General features: G+C 43.3%; 1 protein-coding gene across 1 annotated transcript; it reads left to right on the top strand.

Annotated features, from left to right (window-relative positions):
- Nucleotides 1–4775: 4775 nt before the first annotated feature.
- On the top strand, nucleotides 4776–23796 carry DAPP1 (dual adaptor of phosphotyrosine and 3-phosphoinositides 1). The gene is made up of 8 exons (XM_040064280.2): nucleotides 4776–4837; nucleotides 13267–13389; nucleotides 16542–16675; nucleotides 19323–19453; nucleotides 20752–20799; nucleotides 21039–21101; nucleotides 23024–23109; nucleotides 23641–23796. Exons 1-8 carry the CDS (start codon nucleotides 4776–4778, stop codon nucleotides 23735–23737), a joined length of 744 nt encoding a protein of 247 aa, XP_039920214.2. The 3' UTR covers nucleotides 23738–23796.
- The last annotated feature ends 1731 nt before the right edge of the window (nucleotides 23797–25527 follow it).

Here is a 25527-nt window from a genome sequence, read left to right as displayed (position 1 = left end):
TGGGTGATCTCAGAGCACAGACTTGCCAGCCAGGTCTGATGGCTCTTGGACAGAGGCTGAACTGCCAGCAGGTCACTCGGCTCAAGGCACCACGCGGTCCACAAGAGGAGCTGCCTGTCTCCAGCCTTGCCCCTCACCCTGGCCTTTGGCAACAAGACCTGCTCTCTCTCACCTCTCCATGTGTGCTGCCACTAACAGCCACTAAGACTCACATTTTCCAATTTAAAGATAATTTCTGGGTGTTTGGTTTTATTTTTGGAGATTATCTTGGGGTTTGGCTGGACAGGAAAAACATTTGCACATCATCTATTCAGAGAGCATGACATTGCTGTAAAGTGGGAAGTTTTAAAGAGACTTTGGCTGTCTAAAAAGACATGAAAAACATGTTGAAGGCTTCAAGCACACATGTACATTAAACAGTGGATGGTCAAAGTTCCTAGAAAGTTTTCCTTGTAGAAATGAAGCTGGAAACACGTAATCTTCACATCATATCTGCATTATTGAAACTGTGAAAACCAAACCACGTGCAATAACACAGCTGTTCTAGCAAGAGGCATTTAATCTCCCACCATCATCTCAAAATATACATGCTCCAGCTCCTGGTTATGTGCACAGCAATCAAGGGCTAGGAAAAAATTTAGCAAGCATAAAGGGAAAGTTCCTGTACTTATTTCCATGTCCCCATTTAAGTTCAGAAAACAGAAAAAAAAAAAAAATCCTCCTGTACTTAGCCCTAGAGGAGTAGCTGAATTTCCTACATCAAACAAGAGGAGAAAGTGTATTATGTTGGAAATGATAACTATGTTTGCTCCCAAAAGTCTCATCACGGAGAGTATGAAGAATGCTAGTTCTTTTACTAAGGGCAAAGTTAAGAGCCTTATAAAGTTGAATTATTAAATTAATATCTCTGGGATCCCATACATAATCATATTCCTTTGAGACATGGCTGGGCCTTATCCTACTTGGCAGGAAACTCCTCAAAGTCTTGGCAAGGCATGGCTGTTGCACCTCTTGCTGTGCTTAGGTGGAGTCATGTTCCTAATCCAAGTCTGGGGAATGAACCCTGACAACAACACAACTGTTGTGATCTTTAGCTATAGAAACCCTTCCCTGCCCAAACTGGTGAGAAAACAGGGCAAGAACAACCCTTCCTTTTGCACAATTTGTCTTCAAGCCATTTTTCCCTAGGAACCTGGGTAATTTCAAATTCCTTTTCTTACCCCTGTCCTGTGTTTCCCACCTGAAGAGACTGCAGTCAACACAGGGCAAGCTGGCATGTTCTGGAAATGTGTTGACTGTGGACATTAGAAACACATGAAATAAACATGCCTTAGGTGCCTCAAAATCCACAAAGTAAACTCAGCACTATGCTGATATGCAGTATCTGAAGCGTTTTCCAGCATAAAAATTGTTTCCAATAAACACTCCAAGACAATCTGTGCCATATTCAGAAGGGAAGAATCAGGTTAAATTCAGAAGATGGTATTACTGTGTATGTATCCTGTGTTTGAACACAGTGGAAAGACTTCTGCAGCTGCTTTAGGGAGTTTCACAGAATCCCATGGAGCCATACCTGAGTGTAATAGGGATTAGATGTCCTGGGCACTGCAAAATTATCAGATACAGTCACCTTAAAAGGAATAAATCAATGGCCAGCTCTCTGTTTTGTAGGAAACTTGTGCTCTGCAGGTGCCCACTGTGCTCCATATCCCAACACGCCCCTCATCCCAACTGAGTTAACAATGGCTTTGTAATATATCTGTTTCTTTTACTTTTGTTTGGGTGAAATCACTGGCTTTGTGATTGACCATCTTTGCTTGGATGGTTCACAGCCACCTATACTCTATTCAGGTTATTGGAAGGTGAAATGGGTACAAGGAAAGAAATTAAATTTTCAATTATTTCCTGCAAAGTTCTGTGAGGTAACTGAAGTTATTTAATTAGATTTTTGTAGCAATTGTGTCTATTTATTAGTAACATGCCTATCTGAGCCAAATTCTCTTTTATTTAGTATATTTAAAAGTACAAAATTACAGCTACCTGAAAAAAAATTAAAATTTCAAACTGTTTTAAATAATTACTGCACAAAAACTGGAAAACCTTGAAGAACCATCATGATCCTAGGATCTGACCACGGGCAGGACACATGTGATATAAGCTCACCAATAACCCCACAATTTCTGCCCAAACAGAACACACAATCTCCAAAAACAGTGTCATAAAAGCAAACTCCTGCTGGACTGAGAGATCTGGTGGCTGCACTGTAAAGCATTTACTGGGTTTTGAAGTCTGCTGGGAAATACGGCATTCTGGAATAACCTACTGTAAAACAACACAAGGAATAATTGCACATGTATTGATCATTATTGACCCTCCCCAGTTTGATGGCCATAGCTATTTTGTTTTTCATGACCTAAATTTAAAACAATAGGGGTTTGGTGTTTGTTTCCTGTGAGATGGAGCAGTTATTCAAGAAAGACTTGAAAATATATATATATATATATTTTTTTTTTTTTTTAATTAAGTCACACTTTGGTCTTTAACTGACAGCTGTGAGGGGATGAGTAGAGAGCCAAGCTGTCCTTTGGGGGTGCTCTGTGACCAGCAGCGCTCGGGCTGAGCTGCAAGCAGCAGAGCACTGCTGCTATCTACAGGTCTGCTCTGCACAGCACTCACACCGCACACAGAACCAGTCCTCCAACAGGGATGCCCGTGCTTGGAGGATCAAAAAGCAGACACTAAAGTATCCTGGCTTTGGGGAAGTGCAAGGTGGCAATCTGTAGCCTTTCTGTCCAGTGGCTAACCTGTGTCAAAAACCCATAATCAAGTGGATTTAATTAAAGGGAAAAACATCTTCTGCTGCATGAGGGTACAATTTCTGCCCCCTTTTTTTTTTTTTTTTTTTTTTTTTCTCTGTAAATGAAGAGGAAACATTGCACTCTCAGGTGCAGAGTAAGAGGAAGCATCTGCTCCCAGATGGGAACCCCCTCCCACCGCAACACCCTGGTGCACAAAACACAGTGGTGTACACAAGGGCGGGAAACCACCTTTGAGCCTGCATGGCTGAACTTTTAAGACCATTTGTGATATAATTAGAATTTACTAAAATTTAGTTGTGGATCTTGGTTGCTTGGAATTTAATTAATTTTTCTTTCTGTGCCTTTTCCTCTGTAACTCAGAAATTTTCATAGGTGCTTTTCTGCCTCTGTCAGTAAGACAGACAAGATAACCTGGAATGGGTTCATCGCTACTGGAATCAAACACAGCAGCTTCCAGAACAGGAGAACAATAATAAATAAGCCTATCCAACAAATACAAGCCAACAGTGGAGACATCAAAGCATCTGTTTAACCAAATGTTGTGGATTTCAGAGTCAGGTTACCAAAGTGAGTATCAGATCACAAACTTTCAACAAGAAATAGAGGAAGGGGCAAACTCAGAAAAAGGAAAAAAGTATTTTTTCCCCACTGAAAAATTATTTTTTTCCTATTAAGGAAAAAAACCTCAAGCTTATTTGCAAAATCTTTATCTACAACTGAGTGTCTGCCTGTCAACAGGAACAGGTAAGCACAGAAGCAGAGCACCTTGCAGCCACAATTAGAAGCTCAAACAAAGGACAGTCTGACCTGGCACGTGGAACGTCTGTGAAGATCTTCCCATTTAGGAGGCTAAAAAAGCTCTTTCAAAACTGATTCCCCAAGACAAGGAGGAGCTGCAGGACTAAAAAAGTCCTGCTCCAAATGATTCTTAGCTTCACACTGAGCGTGCAGTTCATACGACTGCTTGTGGGAAAATGACTAGCTGTTCCATCCTCTTTAAATACCAGTTTTTGTGGAAACAGCTGATTTTTAGTACTGGATACCTGGTGAAAACTTCAGTATGACTGGAATGGAGCATTATGCCTTTTTTTTTTTTTTTTTTTTTTTTTTTTTTTTTTTTTTTTTTTGGTGGAGTTCTGCACTTTGTCAAAAAAGTTTAATAAGGAATTTGCCACACCTATAATTACTGTCGATGAAGCATTGGGGAATACAAATAACCTCTAGTACTACAGGAGTTTAAGCGCTGGAATGATCAGACACCAGATAACGTTCAGAAATTTCTCATCCACAAAGCTCAGTCCTCTTGATACTTCCAAAGAGGGAATGAAGCTGTAAATTTCTAGCAGTTTATGTTCCTATTCCCGTTTCAGAAAGAGAGCGTGAGCCCTTCAAAGCCAGCGGGGAGGATCACCATGCAAACCAGAGGGGCAGGGGGCCGGGGCCGTGGCGAGGCAGACCCTGGGCAAGCAGCATCCCCCTTCCCGGGCAATCCAGCGGCAGGACCATGGAAAACTGAGCTCGGAGGGGCTAGCCACAACCCCCCTTGGCTCTGGGGGCTGGCTGGGGACAGGATTGAACATCCGACGCTTACAGGATAGTCCACAAATTTCACCTCCGCAGATTTCCTCTCTGGGTACTTCGGCGGACCCAGAAGCGGCGAGGGTCATTCCACCGATTGATAGCGGGAGAAAAACGAGGGGACAACGAAACCCTTCGGAATACGAACTTCTGGGAGGGACAGATCAAAGCAACGGGAAGTATGAATTATCAAACCAAGGTGTTAGCAGCACGGGAGCGACACCGGGGGCCGCTGGAAGGCGGAAGGCTCCTGCCGAGGGTGGGGGTCTCCCCTGGGCCGGGCCGGGCGGGAGGGAGGGAGGCAGGGATGGCCCCGCCCGGGGAGGTGCCGGCCCGCACTTCCTCAGGCCCGCCGAGGCGGCGGAGCACCGCGGGAGCATGGCCCAGCGCCCGGAGCCGCGTCCCGCCGCGCCGCTGGAGCGGGAGCTGATGGCGCTCGGGTAAGCGGCGATGGGACCGCGCCGAGGGGCCGCGGTGCCAGCCCCGGGCGTGCCGGGACAGCCGGAGGGGCCGGCGGGGTGGGAGCGGCGGGGTCGGGCTGCTGGCGAAGAGAGGGGTGGGGTAACGCGAGCGAGGCCGCCTAAGGGCTCCGTGCGTGCCGGGAGCCCTCGGAGAATCCCGGCGCCTCGTCCCGGTGGCACGGCTCAGGGGCTGGCACAGGGGACCGGGACAAATAAAGAGCACTTAGGAAAACGGGAGCGGGGAGACGCGGTGCGGATGCAGTGGAAAGCGGGTGGCAGGGGTGCAGGTTCCCTCGGAGAACCTCTGCGGCTTTGAAGCCGTCGCCATCGGACAGAGCCCGGGTTGTGCCGTGCCGCTTCCCTGCGTTTCCAGGGAGCGCCAAACCCAGAGCCTGTCCTCAGATCCTCGTCCTCCCTGGCCATCCCTTCAGCTGCCTCCCTGTAGCTTGGCACGGGCCCTGGCCTGCAGAGCTGCTGTCCTTGCTGGGTCTCGGGAGGCAGCGGGATTCCCGAGGCTGCCCGGGCTTCGGGAGGGGCAGCGGCGGACAGCTGACAGCCGGCACGGGAACATCGCGCTCACACCGAAAAGCAAAACCCCGGGAGCAAAAAGGAAGGCCGAAGGTTGCAACAGACCTTGTTCCCTGTCTGATGTGACTCGCCCATTTTTTCTGTCAGTTTGGGTTTTTACGGGAGGAGGGCTGGGTCATTTTGTCGCCGGCAGCATTGCAAGAGGAAACACGGGCTGGAGGAGCAGCACAGGTGGGCACAGGCAGGGTGGGATCAGTGGTAGCAATGCAAGGGGGAGGCAAAGCAGAAGAAAAGCCAGCGATCGTTCTGACAAAGCAAAAATGCTCTGGTGTCGCCTCTGCACTCAAAAAGCATTGACAGAAAAAAGTAAAGGTGTTTTGCTCCCTGAGTACTCGTGGATTAAGACCAAATCATTGCTTATTTTTGTGATTCATTCACCTAGTGAACAAATTGGAGTGCAATAAAATAGCTTGGAATTACTATCTCCACACTGGTGCTACTTTCCCATATTAAAAAGAACCTTTTAATGAAATGCCTGGTAACTGAAGCACCTAACAGGTATGAAATTGAGTAAAGTCACTTTGCAGCGGTACCCAGAGTAGACATTATATACCTTTTCTTTACATCTGTAAGATTACACTCATCCTAAAACAGTATCTACAGGGAAGGAGGGAGTTGCAGCTGTTGTGAAGCATGGTTCCCAACCACCAGACTTCTTTTGATTTACACAATGTGGTCTGAGTTAATATATGCCAGTAACATGTGCCTATATACAGCAAGGAGTCCATTCTCTTAGATAGTCTTAAAGAAATGCAGCTTGATGTGGTACCCAAAGTGGTATCCATCAGAAGGAAGGGGTACAGATGAGAGGGCTACAAATAGGCATTTTTAAAAACTGTACCTCCTTTATTTTACTTCCGCTAGAATGGAAAACCTAAAACTTTTCACCCGTCCACACAATACTAAGCATCTCCTTCAAGGAAGTGTGTTGAGTTAAATGTATTAAAGGTGACTGAGCAATGCCAGCCAGAGTCCCTTCAAATTATTAAACAAGGCCCTTTCTTTTCAGCTAGTACTAAAGCCACTTCTTTTTTTTTCTTCTTTTCCCCCCAAATATGAAAAATAATTTCTCATGCAGCAGACGTTCTTGTGGCATGACCCAAAAGATCTCTTATTGTAAATACTTTTGCAGCTGTGACAAGTAGGTGTGTCACTCTCCAGACTGTAAAATGAAATTCTCAGTCATCACAAGAGTTTTCCATCCTAAACTCAGTCCCACACTCTCACAGTGCAGAGCTCCTCTGACAGCTGATGCACTATCCAGCACAACTGAGACCTAGTTGTGGTGAGGAGTGTGTGTCCAACCGAGATCATGGTCATTCAAATGAGAAGTAGCTTCAACATTAACGTACCTTTGGGGGGAATCTGAAGCAGTTTATTTTAGAGCTTCTGCTTTCTGGTGTAAAAATCAAAGAAGTTGGCTAAGATTTAAAGAAGTGTGAAACGGGAAGGACTTCACTCTTAAGAGAAAAGGCTGAGTACCAGGATATGCTCAGAGTTTACCGGGTTAGCTGCACAGAATGGAAAGTCATCAGCAATGTAGTGAAAAGTCAGATTACAGCCAGCTTCATTGTATTGATGTGTACACAGGTGGCCCTAACGCTTAATGAAAAGGAAGATCAAAAGCAGAACACATGGTTAAAAACTCACCACCTCACCGATAAACTTTGTCCCTAAATCTACCAAAATATTTAAAAGGGAACACTGAAGTTTGCCAAAAGAGACACAAGCACCTTGGCTCAAAGGAAAAGGAAACTGAAAATAGGATTCTTCTCTGAAGGCCTCTTTGGTTATTCCTGGAGTCAATCCATTCTCCGGTTGCCTTTGTTGCTGTTCCATCTGAAAGCAGGGCTGGCACACTGCAGCGTGGAGCTCCTGTGGCTGAGCACGTACTGCCCGAGTTTGGGGAATTCCGCTCTGTTATTTGCGCAAGAGAGGAGAATGTGGAGTATCTCGTCATCCCAGTACTTACAGGCTGGTCTGGGAGCACAGCTTGCATCCCGATACAGCATACTTTGGGTGACACTGGTTGTCTGTCGTAAGTGAAAGGCACAGGGCAAGAGGAAACAAATTTTTGTGGCCTTTTGTCCTTCTACGGTCCAATCTTTGTCACCCCTTGCAGCAGAGCTTTTATTCTCTTCCAGGTCTGACAATACCATGACAGATGATATTTGTAAGGCTGGACTGAACACTTCATGCTTAGTTTTAGTAACATAAGAGAAATTAGGCCACCAGCCTAGATCCGTTGATAATAAAATTGAGGAACTGAGGAATATGCTAGATTGGAACAGGGTAAATGGTCATAGGAAATTTTTCATCTCTATTTTCTAATTTAAGCAAAGTAAAAATTAAAATGACTAGAAAGTGGGCCAAATAATTGATGAAAATCAGGATGAAGGCAGTTGGAAGAAGGGGGAGAAAAAATGGAAGTGAAAAGCGGAAGCTGAACTAGTGAAAGTCTACAGTTAGAAGACAAACCTTAAGACTGGATACAATGATGTTATTTCCTCTTATTTCTATTTTAAAATTATTTTCCCCCATATAAAGACCTCCTTGTGTTCCAGCAAAGCACTTTACCCATGTTTGTGATTAAGTGTTTCAGTGTAACACATTGAAAGGGTGACTAATAAATACCAGTTTTGTTGCCTGACAACTGTAACTTCTGTCTTAACATTCTTGCCCTTCTGGAGATTCTCTAGAGCTCTGTCAACTCATGCAGCATTAAAAACATGGCCAAAACTTCACTTTCGGGGATGTGAGGTACAGAGAACCCTTTTGCAGTCTTCAGATGATGGGAAATGCTTCTAGGATATGATATTAGGAAAAAAAAATTAAAGATCCCAAACTACTAAACTTGACAGATAAGAGCTAGAAGTTGCTGAAATACAGAGGGCCAAAAATAGTGAACTGATGAGGCAGTTTTACAGTAATTTTTGGAGCACAGGCGTATGAAGAACGTTACATCTAGCCAGAGGAGATAAGTCGGTGCTTTCCCATGCACTCCATCGAGCAGTACTGTGTACTACTGCTTTAACCTAAGAGTGGGAATACATCTTTGAGGCCAGAATTTAGTTTCAAAGTGTAAGCAAATTAAAGTCCTTGTGGTAGAAGATATATTAATTAAAAAAAAAAAAACCAAAACCAAAAACCCACAAAACTTGTCAACATCTACCACCACAAAAAACGCCCCACAAACAAACAAAAAAATCCGGCCAACCAACTGAGGGTAAATAACTGCTGTGAGTTGCATTGGAGTGAAGTCCTACTGGGAGCACGTGTGGCTCATCTTCCTAGTAATATGAGCCATTGCTACCTTTCAGAGGTGGACAAGAGATGCATTAGTTGCTGTGTTTCTGCTTGGCTCCTGCAGCTCAGAGAGCACCAGCGCTATTGCCCCTGCTGCAGCAGGGGAGGGAGCTTCTGGGAAGAGAGCACAGTTCACCCAGCTGAGCACCAAGAATCTCCTTCCTGCTTCACAGAATTGCCTGACTTTTTCACAAAAGCAAGCCAAACATGCAGGCAGTTTCTAGTTCTATCCAAGCCACACCTATCCGAGAACATCTGATAAGGATATGAAAACTAAGTGTGAGCTCTGCCTACTGCAATTTTCTGGTAGCTGGGCATACTGCAGAGTTATCACTCCAAACACACCAAATAGCAACCAGAACTTCCAGCTGTGCTCTCTTCTGGTGCTAATAGTTTTTATGAGGAAGGAAAGCAAGTGTGTCTACTGGATGTTACACAGTTTGCACGTAAAAATGGCTCAGAAGAGAATTGTGCAAGTCTCTCGGCATTCAGCCTTTCACAGATGAGTGTTTGTGTTTTGTGTCTATTTTGTCATTGTTAAAGAGTTTATCCACCCGATGCCAGCTACGAGTTTATTCAGCAGCCCCTATTTACACAGGCAGATTATTTTTGTAAAATATCCACGTGATTTCTTTGAAAGCAGCATTATCAGAAATGACAGATGCCATACCTAAAGGCTCTCATCCACAGGGGACACAGAAATGAAGTTTCATTAACATTTTTCACTGGAACAGCTTGGGTTGTTAAAGAATGAATGAATATTTTGAGGATGATGTTCTAACTGGAACAGGGAGTTTCCCACCCCGGACTTTGCTGTAACACATTCCTGGTCTTCACCATAGCATAGGTAGCTCCAGTTGCTGCATTAACTACACAGAGATCTTCTTAAGAAGAGATTTTAATGTGAGTGCATCCTGTTCTGGAGTTGTGATGATTAGCACAGCTGCAGGGGCACAGCTGGCCTGCACAGACACTGCTTGTACCGCAGCAGCCACCAGCTTATTCCATGGGGAAACCCCACAGGTGACTGGAGGGGCAGATCTTTAGGGCAAGGCTATGTGCTCTGATGAGTTTGAGTGTTTTGGGGCACTGGGTGTCTCATTTCCTTCTCCTTCCTGTAAAAGCTGTCGGTAAAGTCCTTCCTCTATGCCATCACCAACACAGTGTGACCTAAAGAATGGGCTGATCTCTGAAAATGCTTTCTTTTTCAAAGAGTAGCAAACGTGATCTCACTGGCTGTGCTTGCCCATCCTAAGACATGCTTTCACTGGCCATTCCAAAGAGCAGGAAGGATGGCATGGTCATTCAACAACGCACACTGGCAACACAAACATGCTTACATGGTCTGGATAAAGAGATTTAATGGCATTTAGGATGAAGTTAAAGTAACAAGAATGCAGCTATAAAATCTGAGACTGAGATTGCTAGTCACATTGTAGAAAAGGAACCCCAAAAAGTTGACAACTTTTTTTTTTAATAGAAGAAAAGAAATAATTAGAAAAGAGAAACCTTCCAGAAGTATGTATAGATATCAGGAGGGTGTAGAAGGCCAAGGGCAGCCAGAAGAAGTGGCTTTAAAGCAGGGAAGGAATTTCATCTTTCTTCTTGTGTTTCTCAGAGAAATCTCAATCAAGAACCTCAGGCAATTTTTATGCTACTGATGATTTTCAGTCTGGAAGGTGTCTAAGTACAGAGCATATTTCTGGACTTGTTTTGTAGTGAGTACAAGACTCTATAAAGATGACTTTTGGAAGGACCTTCAGAAGCATCCCAGTTATCCAACATTATCCACCATGTTCAAAACTGAACATTTAAGATAATTCAGCTTTAGGAAGGACTTTCTAGAGCTTCAAAGAGATGGGTGGTTGTAAAGCATTTTAATTTCCTTAATGTCTCATTTTAAGATGGCATGAAGGTAGATACAATATTGTGGGTTTTATCAAAAGTTTCCTGCCCCAGGTGTAACTCAGAAAACAACCAAAACTTCAGTTGAAGGTAGACTGCCTTTCACAGTTTTGCCAAATTAGCCATAACTCCCATCTTTATTTGCCTGCCAGTTTCAAAGGACTGCTTAAAAGGCTTTTTTTCTGAGACAGATAAATAGAAGGATTCTCCCTGTGAAAAATACTTAAATTTACATTAAATATACCTAGCAGTGTCTAATCACAGGACTGTTTGGGTTTATTTTTAGTCCTGGTGATTAATACTTGTACTGTTAGCTCAGGCCTGATTGTGAGAGCAGACTGCATAGCTGTGTAGTTTTTTACCTTCCTGATGGTCTGTGGTACAAATCCTAAATTTCCTACAGCATTTTAATATTTTACCTCTGTTTATACAATTGGAACAAAGTTTGCGTGAACATTTTCACAGTGGAACATCAAAGTAACCTGATTGAAGCATCTGTCACAGTCAGGAAGAGAAAAACCCCAAAACTATGTGTAACAGTCCCTTTGACACCAAGATCTGCATTACTGTCTCCCGTCCACTTCTATGTTTTGAGATAAACAAGAGGAACACAGTAGCATTTGAGGAATTTTTGTCTGAGACAGCATATTTAGGCAAGAATCTGGTGCAGCCTTGTCAGCAAAGTTTTTAAGGTACGCTTCCAAACAACATTATTTTCCCAATTAAGGGTTTTGTTGGTGGTTTCTGGTAGGTTTATCTATTTTTTTTTATGTAGCAGTAACATTTCATTAGTCACTGGCTTTTTATGTGTAAAGGAAGAGTAGATTTAAACACAGCATTTTTTAACCTTAAGTGACTTATCTTTCAAAAGTTTAGTAAAAAGGTGGTTTTTTTGGAAATAATGTAATGGTGTAGTTATGAGCAACCTCAAACTAAATTTGCCTCCTTTGTCACAATGACCACTCACAGATTTTCTCAACATCTGCTTCTTTTGCACAGAAGCGAGCCAAATAGTGCAGTGAAATCCCACCCAAAACACAGTGCTGCATTCTCAGCTGCAGGTCTGGCCGTGCTGATACGATCCTTCAGCTCTGACCTTTGCCTGTTACTTACTTGGGCAGTTAATCCCAAAGCGGATTTTGGCTAACAGGTGTTCCAGAGGATGACACTTCGATCTTTAAATATTCATTATTTTATTCTACTGTGTAGCTGGACCACAATCTAAAGCCAAAGCAGCAATACCCTGCCTGTATTGAGTTTCACATGGATCTTCTCCTCCTCTGGGTTAACAGTCTGGGGACTCTCATAAAGCAATTTATCAGCCAGCTGGCCTTTCAAATAGGCAGCCATCCAAATTCAGAGTTAAAGCTTTGTGTGAGATGCCAAGTTTGGTGGAAACTTGGGATGAACAGCTAAGGAGAGAGAGGATACAATTACACCTGGTTTCATTTCGAAGACTGCCACGATGCGAGTTCTGGAAAGCGCAGAGATGGAGCTTCTGCTTTCAGTGAAACTGTGCTTCTTTGGCTGAAGCAGGGACAGGCTTCGATCCCAATGCTACAGGCATTTCAAAAGAAAGGGAAAGGCGACCTGACCCCACTCCACACACAGACAAGGGGAGCTTGCTCCCAGCACAGCCCTGTGTGTAGTTTCCCTCCTTCCTTCTGCTCCAGAGCCTCATGTGTGCATGTGTGGCTATGGTTATCATCGTGTGCCTTGCAGGATTGCAGCTCCAGCCTTTTATAGCTCCAGCTTTTTGTGTTCAGTCTCAGGTTCATTTCCAGTGAGATCCTGGTCTCTTGTAAAAAACTGGGTGTTTCCATTGTGGAACATTCTGAATATTTCCAGTGTGGAACATTGTGGAAAATTCTGAAATAAACCACATAAGCTAGACTTCCTGGACTTCTTTGCAGGATTTTTTTTTTTTTTGCTGTGAAGACCTTGCAAAACTTTTCATATAGAAATGAAGTTAATTTTCACTGACGATAAATTGAAACAATGTTTAGATGTTTTCCATTGTTGCTCAGATCACACCCGGCCGAGAGGCAACAGCAGCAAGATATTCTTAATGTTCACTGTCAGTTAATTTTGATCCCTTTAATTCTGAGCTTAGGCAAGCATGTTTAATTGCAGATCTTGGCAGCGAAGACGCATTGAGGGAAATACAGAGTTTATGAGGAGTTTAAGTGCTGCCTGTTTGCCCAGAAGAGGAAGTGTACCAAAGAATATACATAAGTCAGGAAGTACAGCTTCTGAAAATAGACAGAGGATTCTGTATACCCCCCAAAACTGTTTTCACCTTATCAGCACAGACCTGGCTAATTTTTTGCTCATGCAAGTAGAATTTGCAGGGGTTTCAGGTCCAGCAAAACAGCTGTTTGTACACAACTTTACATTAAAGGAAAATAGTTCTTTGACCGTGGCAAAAGGAGGCCACTGCAAGGGGCACAGGTCTGTGTAAACTGTGAGTGCCTGTGAGAAGGGTGGTAACTCAAATTTGTAGAGGAAGGACTGCAACTAACACTGCTTTTTCTACCCCGGCTCCAAAAAGCATCAGCAGCCAGTTAAGAGCGCAGTGAAGGGCGCTTTAACCCCTTGTGTCTCCCCAGGTGGTACCACGACAATCTCAGCCGACACGCAGCAGAAGCGCTGCTGCTCTCCAACGGGAAGGATGGCAGCTACCTTTTGAGGAAGAGTAATGAAAGGGAAGGTTTGTACTCCCTCTCTGTAAGGTAGGCTATGGACAGAGTGAACTAATCTAATGCTGCACTTACTTCCATGTTTGAATGTCCCATGCATTACAGGTTTGGTGTGTTGTTTTTTTTTTTTTTCTCCCTAGGGCTTAAACTATTTTGAAATATATTCCTATTGGTATAATCCCACTGAATGACATTTTGCTAGGGGGGAAAAAAATTGGATTGGATTTGACAACTGCTCTCATTTCTAAAAATAATGAATTAATCTTATTGGTAGAAAACATAATTCTGTAGAATGGCTTTATATTTTCAGCCATAAAAATCTGCATGTCACTTAAGAGAGCTTAAGAAACAGCTGGTGGGAATGGAAAAGTTTTATGAGGAGTACAGCAGCAGACATTTAACAGGTGCTAACCTTACTAGTTGCTGAATCCCTGTATAGGAAACATCATCTCTGAAGGATGATCCAGTGTTTGGCTGGTTTTACTCCTCCGCTCCGTGCTAAAGTTCTGTGTGACTAAATTGAATATCATCTTGTGAGTGATCCATGTGAGGGCCTTGAAGTCAATTACAGCCGTGTAGGAGACAACTGTTCAGGTTACAACCAATACAGAGGTAGAACAGCCTGCTTACTTCACTGCTGGATCACATTTAAAGAATCTCCCAGAAGGAGAGAAGCCACAACATTTTAGCGAGGCAACCTAAGCACACATGCATTGGACACACGAGGCAGTCCCTGCACATCACCTGGGTGGAGGTAACCAGCCTAAAAACATTGGTAGCCGTTGGCAACTGTGTGATACAAGCAGCCTCTAGTGTAAAATTTTAAGCTGGTGCATGCAAGCTCATTCCTGCTGCAAACTGAGCCTCTGAACTATTCACGGCCACAACTCAGCTGAATCACAGTAACTTCCAGAAGTCACTTTGATCTGTGTAATGGTGCTGGTTATTTACACCCCTGACAGGAGCAGAGCATATGCCCTGACTGAGGCTTTCTGCACGTTCAGTACCAGGAGCTGTTACAATTTGGCAGAGTAGCTGCTTGGGGACTGAGGAAAGTCCAACCTGCACATACCCTGTCCCCCAGCAAAGGCAACGATGAGGTGTTTCACCCATTGCTGACATAAGATCTAGGAGCAAGTGTGCCTATGCACACACTGTTGAAATTCTTACCGCTATAGGCAGCCATTTATACAAAGGGTGCCCAACAGATCTAAGGTGACGTTACAAAATGAGTGTTCCGTAGCAATGACTGAATTGAGTGCAAATATTGCCAAAAAGAATAGTGGCATTTAGAAGCAATAGCTTTCCTTAAAAAAAAAAAAGTAATTTAAAATTCATCATTGTTTTTCTGGTTAATTTTTCTTTTTACTTTAAAATGTTAAGCATTGTTTGAGATAACTACCTCAGACAATTGAAGTGTGTATATATATATTTACGTATCTTGAAGGTACCTTTAAAGGGCATTCAGGAAACAACTTATCGTAATAAACCAAAATTTAAATAGTTCTTTTAATAGGAAACAGAAGTGTTATTTAGTGAAAGTTAATTTGCTGCTTTAATAGATTCTAGCCTTAGAAGACCCACAAAAGTCTATTTTGGGCCCATTCCAATCTCTTGTTCAGCTCTTCATTTAGTGAGAATTACTTACTGCATTACCATATGAACTGAATAGCCCAGTCTGAAGTTTGATCTTTTATTCTGTTCTGTTGGTTTCTGTTGTTTCTGCTGCTATATCTCCTTTGAATACTGATTTTGATTTTAAAACATTTTACATTTTCTTTCAGGTTTTTGGCTAACATTAAAACTTAATTTTAGAACAAGTAATTCGATTTTGTTCTGATACATTTCTGTAGAAAGGGTAACTTCAGCAATTCTAGCTGTCATTTTCCTTCTGTCCTAAAATATCTTCTGTAGCTTTTACTTTATTTTCTGCCTCAGCCTCACAAGGAACTTTGGCCATGATTATAGTTTGGGGTTTTTCAAGGAAAAAATGCTTAGCCATCCCTTGAGGTTTCTATTGACAGCTGTAGGAAGAGAGATCATGTATTGTCCGAAATCTCCTCCCCCAGCTACATTAGACAGTTTGAAAAGGAAGTAGGAAGCAGAGTAGAATTTGCTCTCATTGCAACATTGTCTTGAGAAACTGAACAAAAAGATGGAAACCCCTGTAACTGCAGCAGAGTCACAGCAGCTCCTCCCTGGTGTGGAACATTTGCACTTGGCTCCCTGTGCCCCAGCTGACAGCAGCAAGAAATGTGGGAGGCCCATAGAGGTGTCTTCTACAGCATCATAAATACTGTCCAAAGATAAATATTTAAATACCTGTTTGAAATAATTATCTTTTGAGGTGGCAGTAAACAGTGAAAGAGATGCTGTAACTAATTTTCTTCACATTTTTTCAGTATATTTGCTGTATAAGTTTTCCTCAGACAAAATTTACTCAACTATTTTGGGTGCTAGTAACATTAACAAAAGTAACTTTTTCACTGGAGAAATACTTGCAACAAGTGCTTCACTGTCTTTTGAAGTCAAAATAATTGCCCACCCAGGAAGTGAGACCTTGCACACTTCTCTAAATGCCATCAGGTTTCATAAACAAAAGCTGTTACTTCCCTTACAGAACAAGGACCCTGGTTCATGTTTGCCAGTGCCCATCCTAGTGGAACCAATCATCCAAGTACAGAGACAAAGCAAACAAATCCTAAAGCCCAGGATATTTAAAACTAGGTTATTAAACCCCTGTTTGGGTGCAAAATGGAGACAGCCTTTTTCAAAGGGAGGCAGAAGACATTTTCAATGAGATTGGGATGCTACTTGAAAAGCAAGACACATACTGAGTACACCATCAAGACTAAGTCCAGTAAGTGAAGGAGTTTCGTCCTATTTAGGCAGAAGACTTGAAATCTCTTTTGTGAGACTTTTTGCTGATGCAAGAGTTAAATTAACCCACTTGGCCTTTCGAGGCTTTCATCATCTCATATCTGTAAATCAGCAATTAAAATCTTATTTTCAGATGTGTTGAGTGCCAGTGAGGGACAGTAATGGCAGTAATATTACACTAGGACAGTGATTGTCAGCCTGTGATCTGGGTCATATTCCCTGTAGTGAAAGCTGTTATTTCAGGATTGTACGTGCCAAATGCCTTTGGCATTTATGTCTTGACAAATTCTCCTCTTTTATTTTAGGGGGAAAGATTCTGTGAAACACTTCCATGTTGAACATACAGGAACTTCATTAAAATTTGGATTTAATGAATTTTATAGCTTGAAGGAATTGGTCATGCATTTTGCAAACCAGCCTTTAATTGGAAGTGAAACAGGTAAGGAGAGCCATATAGTGTGTATGAACACATTTTTAGCCATGCTTTACAAAGATCTAACTAAAAGGAGGATCTGATGAGTTAGCAAATAGATCTTCTGCTAAAGTGTTCATCTTCATGAATTCACATTTGTATTTGCATCTAACAAACTTCCACTGCAAAAAATCTTTCAAGTTCTTTGAAGATAAACCACACATAAGCTTACTGGGCTTTTGCTAACCATTGCTATGAGCTCCTTTCAACTTCTCAGAGGAGGAATCATTTCAGAATATTGGGAGGATTAGAACATTCTCAAAAATGGCCAAACCAAAGCACGGTGTTTGTGAAGAAATAAAGATGCATCTATGAAGCTGAAACCCCCCAATAAAAATAAATGGAAAAACAAGTTAAAATTATTTCATCTTGCTATTCTTCGTCCAGGGAAGGAGTCTACAATGTTATGCTCCTCTTTCCTGTAGGGAGCACGTTTTTAACTAGGTCTCCTGTCCTGCCTGCAGTGCATCACCATGCTGATGCCATCTGCTATCACAGTGATTTTTCTCGTTTTTAAGAGGAGAGAGCAAAGCACAAGTTTCTTTGACAACCAGTGTGCTGCCTGAATTAAGGGTCGAAATATTAAACTTGATTCCTACATGTGAATTGAACCCCATCAGACTAGAGTCCCTGGAGAAACAAAGAGGACAGCATCATGATCATGTCAGTTTTGTGTTTAGATTCAAGCGTAAGAGTTGAAGACACGTCAGTACGAGTTAATGCCAAAAGCCTCTGTATCCTCTGTGGCTAGTGCATGCAAGTAACTCAGAGCAGTACTAATCATATATGCAAGAGTCCAGTTAAGTGATAGTTGGCATATGCAGTAACTGTAATATGTCACACACTAAATATGCACCAGTATTCTGCTAACATAAACATTAAATTCAAGGGCTCCTTTGCCAGTTTCTTCCCCCAAGAAAAATGCAGTTGTACACTTAATATGGCATTTGTATCTTTCAAAAAACTCTCTTTTTAAATTGCTTTCCAGAGTGGTTCAAACACAGAGCTTCTACATGTATCCTCCGTGCCAGTGAGCTATTTTTCCTGGGAAATCAGGCGTGCACTCACAGGCCTAGCTCTATAAATAATTCAGATGATGTAAAACTTGGATTTCCCCATTCCTCACTCCTTCACTGCATGTGTTACAGACATTAATAAGCAAGACATTGGTTTTATCTGGTCTCTATGGTTGGGATCAACACTTAAAGTTTCGTAATCAGATTCTACTGGCTGTGTGAAACATTTAAGTCAGATGTGCTACAGAAATAAAAAAAAAACCAAAACAAAAAACACACCTTCCACATTACCATACTATGGAAAACAGTAGAGAAGAAGAGAGAATTAACACTCAGGGGCAATATTACTTCAGATACAGGTGTCAAATTTCTCCCTGGGTCATAACCATCTTTTGTCAAAAATGGGGTAGGGGCTCATCAGAGTCAATTCCAATCCAAGCATCAGCAGATGCAAGCATGGCAGAATAACCTTGCTACAGTGCAGCTTTTGCTAGATCTCGTGTATAATTACCAGATTATCCTGTAAAATTGTCTTTGTGGAGGAAGAAAAAAATCCACAGAGAACTTATTAGAAAACAGATACTGTATAAAATGTTGTACTAGTCATTCAAGTTCTGCAATTGGCTTTTTTCCATAATGTACAGATGATGATGCTCTGATTCTGTGCAACAGCTTGAGAGTAGTTTCTCTGGAATGGTGATGGAGCTGTTCTTCTCAATTTTATTTTAAATGGTAAAGCATTGTTTTTCCGCAAGGCCAGATAGAAATAAACCAATGTTGACTTTCCACCTACAGCAAGCTGAATAATCACATTTGCATACACCCCCATGCCTGCAAACAGTTTTCAGCTGGTTACTTCAAATACAACTTTTCCACTTCTCTTTTTAGCCCTTCCCATTACAGAATACTTTTAAATTACTCATACATCTGTAGGTTTCAAGTCCAAGTTGTTACCGGTTCTAGCATCCCTCCTCTTAAAGAGCTGCAATATCAGCATAAAATGCAAATGGAGCCTAATTTGGTATGTTGTGACATTATTTTTAAAGAATGGAGTTAGATGGTGGAGCAGTTACTATTTTAAGGATGTTCTTCGCTATTTTGAAATGTACAATAGATTCACTATTGAGAATGCAGCTTTTTTCAGGGAACATGCTACAAACATGACTTACTTGGAGAAAAAGAAGAATGGCTGTAATGAAAGGGCTAACTGGGAGGAGCTGTGGTAAAAACAGTTGAAGGCCATGGTGACGTGGATTTACTGTAGCCAAAGCTCTGACAGGTCAAGTGATTTAAGCACCAGCTAGTGGGATGTTGGCAGACCCAATGACTCTTATGGCCTCCTATCTAGTTTAGCATCCTGCCTACCCTCCAAGCCAGCCCCTTGGGCAGGAAAGGAATTTATTGAATCAAGAGATTTCATGCAAACATTTGCCAGGGTAAAGGTTTTGAAAAAGTGTACCTATATTTACAGTTTTCACAGCTGGCTTTTTAATTTTAGGAAAAGGTGAAGTTAACCATTCCTCAGAGATGTAGCTACTGACAAGTTATTTTCTAAGCTGGACTTGCCAAATGACTTACTCCTGCTCTTTTCTCTCCAGGAACTTTAATTGTATTGAAGCATCCCTACCCACGGCAAGTGGAAGAACCTTCCATTTATGAGTCTGTACGAGTTCACACTGCAATGCAGACAGGAAGGACAGAAAGTGACCTTGTCCCAAATGCTCCCTCAGTAAGTTGTGTTCTGGGGGCAGGGGCACTTCTGGCCTGAGTCTAGCATGATTGCTGGAGTGAGCTATGGAGCAAGACTGGTTATTAATCCCTTTAAGGGTTTGTGAACACAGGAGGTCTTTGCCAAACAAATACAGACTTGCTCAGTACAGCCCCACGGCCAATAAAGGCTTTTATAATTGTTGTCACTTCAATGCTGTCCCTGGAAAAACATTGTCTGCAGCGGACCTGGGTGAGTCTGACAGTCCTAACAAAGAATATATTAAAGAGTTTCATTGTCATGTTATCTTTTAGAGTAAGTTATCATTATTAACATTTTCATGAATTAAAGAAACCAAATGCACCCACATACAAAAAAAATCATATCCATTCGGGCCACCTATTCTGACATTTCAGACTCACTTGAACAGCAATTAGTATCTAAATCCCTTGTAACTCATGTCTAAGTGAGACAGGTGGTTTCTCCAGAACAGTTTGTTCAAAACAGAGGAAACTACTTTAATTATACAGTATTTTGGGGGGAAAAGAGGAAGAGTTATGTTAATATGGGTTAATGAAATTGCTAGAGGAACCACTTCTGATATGTCTCACAACCAACCCTTCATCACTGAGTTACACTTTAAACTCCAAAAAAGCTTGACTTTCACATACCACCAATAAAAAGGTAATATTTTTTCAAGACCGAGTGGTAACCTGGCAAGATTTTGATTTTCAGAAGTCTGCAGTCTCACAGCCAGGTCCCTACACAGTGTTTCAGAATCTAAAAAGTCATAAGGTCCAAGTGTCACTCAGGATGCTAGAGAAACTATTCAAATCCCAATTTTTCAAAAAGCCCATTGAACATAACAGGTTTTTCCTCTCGAGCCTGGCTGAGAGAAGAGGACAGTAAAGCAGTATTTCCCCCTATTTGCATTTGAGGAGCATTTCCTGGGGATGATTCTGCTGTCACTTAAACCCCACGTGCTCCTGGTCACAACACGTACCAAGGCAACCATCCAGCTCCACTAAATAGAGAGCGAGTGCAGCAGTTTGCAGTGTTTGGCTGAGAAGGTGCAGGCCAGGAGCTCCCTGGGGGAGGCACAGCCCAGGGGGCTGCCCTCAGAGCCAGCACAGCTCCGTGGCTAGGGTCTGCAGGGTCTAAAGTGGCTGGATCTGCCCAAGCAGAGCAGTGAAGTGAGGGCAAGTGGGGAGTTTCCCAAAGAACTGATCCATCTTCCTCATGTGGGCAAAGAGGGGGATGTGGGAAATAGAAGCAGAGCTCAGCCTCTAACCCCAATCCCTTTCTTTGTTACTTCACAGCTTGGTACCAAGGAAGGATATTTGATAAAACAAGGCAAAATAGTCAAGGTAAGGAAAACTCTTGCTTATTGCTTCCACTCTGTGATCACCCACAGAAGCTAAAGACAATGTGGAGCTGAAATTGCTCCACCTGTATTTCCCTGCAGAGAGGAACAATTTGTGTTTTGAGCAACAATAAAGCACAACCGTAAACCAGAGCAAGGCAGCAGCTTTTAAAGTTTTTCTTTCCTAAGAAGTTTTAGACTAAACTCTCCCAAGACAGTTACCATTCGTTCTTGATCTTTCAGAACTGGAAAACAAGGTGGTTTACACTGCATAGGAATGAACTTAAGTACTTCAAAGACCAGACAGTAAGTAGCAAACACCAATTCTACCTTTTAAACATATACACAGGCAGCTGCAGCCTCCATGTATCTCTGGCTTCTCACATCTGTATCACAGATTTCCAAGCTAAAGCTTCCCAAACTATCAGAGTTGTCAAACCTGTCAACTAAAGTCAGTTTTGCTGAAGACTTCAATAAGGGGAAGCATGTTTTACAGCTGGAAGACATTTAGTGTGCTCTGCCAGTCTTAGCTACTGGATAGAGTTTACAAGGCTTTTTTACACAGAATCACAGAACAGTTAGGATTGGAAGGGACCTCAAAGATCTTCTTCTTCCAAGCCCTCCATCACAGGCAGGGACACTTTCCACCAGATCAGGTTGCTCCAAGCCCTGCCCAGCCTGGCCTAGAATACATTTTTGTGTTGCTTTGTTAAGTGGATTTTAAGCTACCAGCACAACACAAACCTTTATTTGTAGCTTAGACACAACCTGACAGAGAGTGTGCTGCTAAAACAGTTCTAAAAATACTGGTAGTATCCTTTGCATTCTTTGAGTTCATCCTTTTCTTTCAAGTGGTCTCACAGGATACATGGAAAACCGCTCATTTAAAAATTCCTTCTGACAAAGATTAACCTGCAGCATCCTTACAGTTGCTGCTCCATTTCTATCTTAATCTGAGTAAAGATAAGAAACACCTCTGGAGTTTCTTTGCCCTTACAATGCCTCTGTTTGAGGTTCCTTCATAAACACAGCTGAACTATTCACCTCTGCCAAGCCCTATTTCTAGCCTCTAACAGATTCCTACACAAGAGCAGACACAACTACCTTCTCTCACCAAACATTACCATTTCTAAACAGCTATGTTTTTGCAGGGCTTTCCATCAGCTTTCATTTCAGTTCAAGACAACTTGAATTAAGTTTGCAGGATAGCATTTCAAAGAGCAGCACTCCATTAGTGACTTACCAGGCAAGAAGATTTCCTGTCTTTGTGAGGAATACGACCTCCATCCAGGCAGCAGCTCCAGTGCCTCCTGGCACTGCTCTTGTTGCTGTGGGGTTGCAGGTACCTGCACATGAGCAGCCTGCAGCTGAGCCTGGGACAGCATTGGGTATCACACCACAGCACAAGGGGCTTTCTTCTAATGTAGGCTATTACTGACAACAGCAACAGGCACCTGCATACACCTGATGGAGGACCATGGAAACAGCTAAGTGTGTTTGGGCAGAAAGCAATTAAGCTGCCTCTTCTGAGGTCTTAACAGCATAAGGCTGAAACAAATGGAGGAAGAGCTCTCACACCTAGGGAGAATGAAACTCCTAATGGAGATGGGTCACTGTTGTACACAGGGCATGTCCCTGGACCTGAGCTTGTCCAAAGAAACTTTTATATATACATGTGTGTTTTTGTTTGTGTACACATGCATATGTACACACGCTTCTCAAACCTAGCCAAACCTATCACTTCTGCTGCAAGGACTACTTTGGCTTTGTTTCTACATTTCTCCTTACCCAGCTTCATCCTTTTAAGGCATTTAGGAATTAATTAAATCCCCAACAGCTGGCTAGTCTGGGAAGACCGATAACCATGCCTTTGTCTCTGTAAGCCTTAGCTGAAAGTGGTACCAGATTCGCTGCTGTGTCAGTTACATTACAAGTCATCATCCCAAGCCTCAGCAGCTTCCATGTAGCTCCAACATTCCTGCAGTAGAGATCTCCTCTGTTGCTTGTCCAGATGTGAACTGTCCTGTGTTTTTCATATTAAGCTCCATATCATGATACCACTGAAGTTTTGCTTGCCAGTTTGGGTTCATAGTGTTACAGCCATTGTAACTATGCCTGGAAAAACCTTTGGAAGTGCCTGTAAAGGTCCAGATGCACTGAAGATGAACCAAGATAGCCTTATCTTCTGTTTTCATGTGTCCACATTTTAAAAACATTTTCTCTTCAAGGCTACGGAACCAATTCGAGCACTTGACTTGACCGAATGCTCAGCCGTGCAATTTGACTATTCCCAGGAAAGAGTCAATTGTTTCTGGTAGGTTGCAGGATTTTCTCCGTGTTGCTGGGAAGCTCAAAATAGAAAGGGAATTTTGAAATGTAAACAATGCGTGCTTCTGAACGGTCCCTTGGTGGTTGTGACCCTGGCCATCCTCTAACTCACAAGCCTGTTTCTGTCAGCCAGTCTCTGTCAATCCTGCGTGGCTTTGGCAAATTACTCCTGCCAAGAGCTGGGCCCATGTGTAGTGGGCATTTCTAATTCTGTATGCATCTCTAATCATCACCTAGCCTCATGGATCTTGGGGCCAGACATGGGGACAGGTCACATGGTGACCTCTTCTGTGCCCAGATGTAGATCTCCTATCCCTGTGGACCTGGGGCAGTAGCTCCCTGGGCTGTAAATGACTGTCACCCACTCTTGGCTAACCCTCCTCGTGGTGGCTGAACGGGAGCACAGCCTCCCTGCCCCGCTCTGCCTGAGCAACTGTTGGCACAGGCCACCTGGGCTCAGTTTTGGGGTGAACTGCCTGCTGTTCTAGCAATTTAAGGAAGCTTTGTTTGCTTACAGTTTAGTGTTCCCACTAAGGACATACTACCTGTGTGCGAAAACTGGGATAGAAGCTGACGAGTGGATAAAAATCCTGCGGTGGAAACTGGTAAGGTGATGTATGCTGTCACATGGCACCCTGGTACTGCCATCACAACCCCCCAGGACCAGAGCAGCACCTGGTACTGCCATCACAAGCCCCCAGGACCAGAGCAGCACCTGGTACTGCCATCACAAGCCCCCAGGACCAGAGCAGCACCTGGTACTGCCATCACAACCCCCTCAAGACCAGAGCACCTGAATGCTACAGTTCTCAGCACCTGCACAACAGAGTTCTTGTTCTGGCTGCCAGGCCAGCTGCATTGGAATACTGCAGTTTTCACATAATCACAGAGTCAGTTAGGTTGGAAAGGACCTCTGAGGTCATCAAACCCAGCCTTTGATCAGTCACCACCTTGTCAACTAGACCAGGGTGATGAGTGCCACAGCCACACCTGGTCTCTTCTTAACTGCCAGGGTTGTACCTTCCTGGGCAACCCATTCCAATGTTTAACCCCTTCTGTGAAGAAATTCCTCTTGATGTCTAGTCTAAACCTCCCCTGGCACAGCTTGAGGCTACGTTCTCATCCTGTCACTGATCCCTGGGAGAAGAGACCAATCCCCACCTGGCTACACCCTGCTTTCAGCTTTACAGTGATAAGGTCACCCCTGAGCCTCCTCTTCCCCAGGCTAAACACCCCCAGCTCCCTCAGCTGCTCCTCACAGGATTTATGATCTTGCTCCTTCCCCTCCACTGCCCTTTTCTGGACTCAGGCACTGTCCTGAACTGAGGGGCCCAGAACTGGACACAGCAGTCGAGGTGTGGCCTCATCAGTGCACAGGGGCATAATGTATCTGCCTGCAAACCCACTTGAGTGTTTTTGGGATGCACTTTTAGCAGGCACACTCCATCAGTAAGAAAATATTACTTCCATCTCTAAGGATGCCATTTTACGTGCTTGGTAAACAATATGGATCACCAGCCCAGACCACGTCCTGGGTCATGATGGCAAGATGAGGAGACAATGTAAAGGCTTAAAAGCACCGCTTCCTAAAAAACCCCAGGAATTGGGTTGGTTGTCCTCACCCACATCTGCCTGCACACAGACAAGTGGTAACGGACTGTCTTTCTGTTCCAGTCACAGATACGGAAGCAGCTGGAGGAGCGCAACGCCAGCCTCAGTTCCTAGCTGTGTGCCAGCCCTCCTGCTCCAGGGGCAGGAATTGCCTCTCTCCAAGGGGAAGGCGTTGCTTACCAGAGGGCAGCCTCACGTCTCCAGCGCTGTCTGTGCCCCCACGCAGCACAGACAGACGTCACCCAGCTCTGCACACACGGGATCCTGCAGCTCTGGGTGCTCTGGGGCTGCCGAGTCACGCGTGGGGACGGCTGCAGAACCAGAGTGTGGGTTTGACACGTGTGCTGTGTGCCCGTAACACACGTAATTCAAACACCTGCCAGCTAATCACAGAAGCTGTCACTGTTTGAAACTTCTGTGGTTATTCAGAGCACTCAATAATTTATTGCAAGCTCCATCACAACTAAGCATCAGTACCATGCTCTGTAATCTTGAATCTTTTATTTAAAACAGGTCTTTTCTGGAAACATTAAATACCTTATTACCTGTTTAGGCTTTAAACCAAAAGAAAAATGACTGCATTACATTTTGTAAATAGTATCTATAGTGCAATCCAGAGAGCAGAATTTCAAGGCCCTTTTCAAAGTGACAGATCTGTGACAGTTCTTTCTAGTCAAGCAAATTTTTATATGGTTTAGCTTTATACCACAGTGATGGCTACAAGGGAACGTCTGTTTCAAATAGCATCTGTAGGTAATGGTGGGCAGCATCGTGTAAGCACACTTGTATACAA

Source organism: Hirundo rustica, chromosome 5, assembly GCF_015227805.2.
Source record: "Hirundo rustica isolate bHirRus1 chromosome 5, bHirRus1.pri.v3, whole genome shotgun sequence".
Taxonomy (NCBI): domain Eukaryota; kingdom Metazoa; phylum Chordata; class Aves; order Passeriformes; family Hirundinidae; genus Hirundo; species Hirundo rustica.
The sequence above is the reverse complement of the archived record's forward strand: the minus strand, read 5'-3'. Positions and strand labels throughout refer to the sequence as shown.

Excerpts from the sequence above, each read along its gene's own strand:
- DAPP1 (XM_040064280.2), top strand. The coding sequence starts at position 4,776 with ATGGCCCAGCGCCCGGAGCCGCGTCCCGCCGCGCCGCTGGAGCGGGAG. Across the intron at positions 20,800-21,038 it reads AACAAGGCAAAATAGTCAAG|AACTGGAAAACAAGGTGGTT; the intron begins GTAAGGAAAACT and ends TTGATCTTTCAG. Across the intron at positions 21,102-23,023 it reads AGTACTTCAAAGACCAGACA|GCTACGGAACCAATTCGAGC; the intron begins GTAAGTAGCAAA and ends TTTCTCTTCAAG.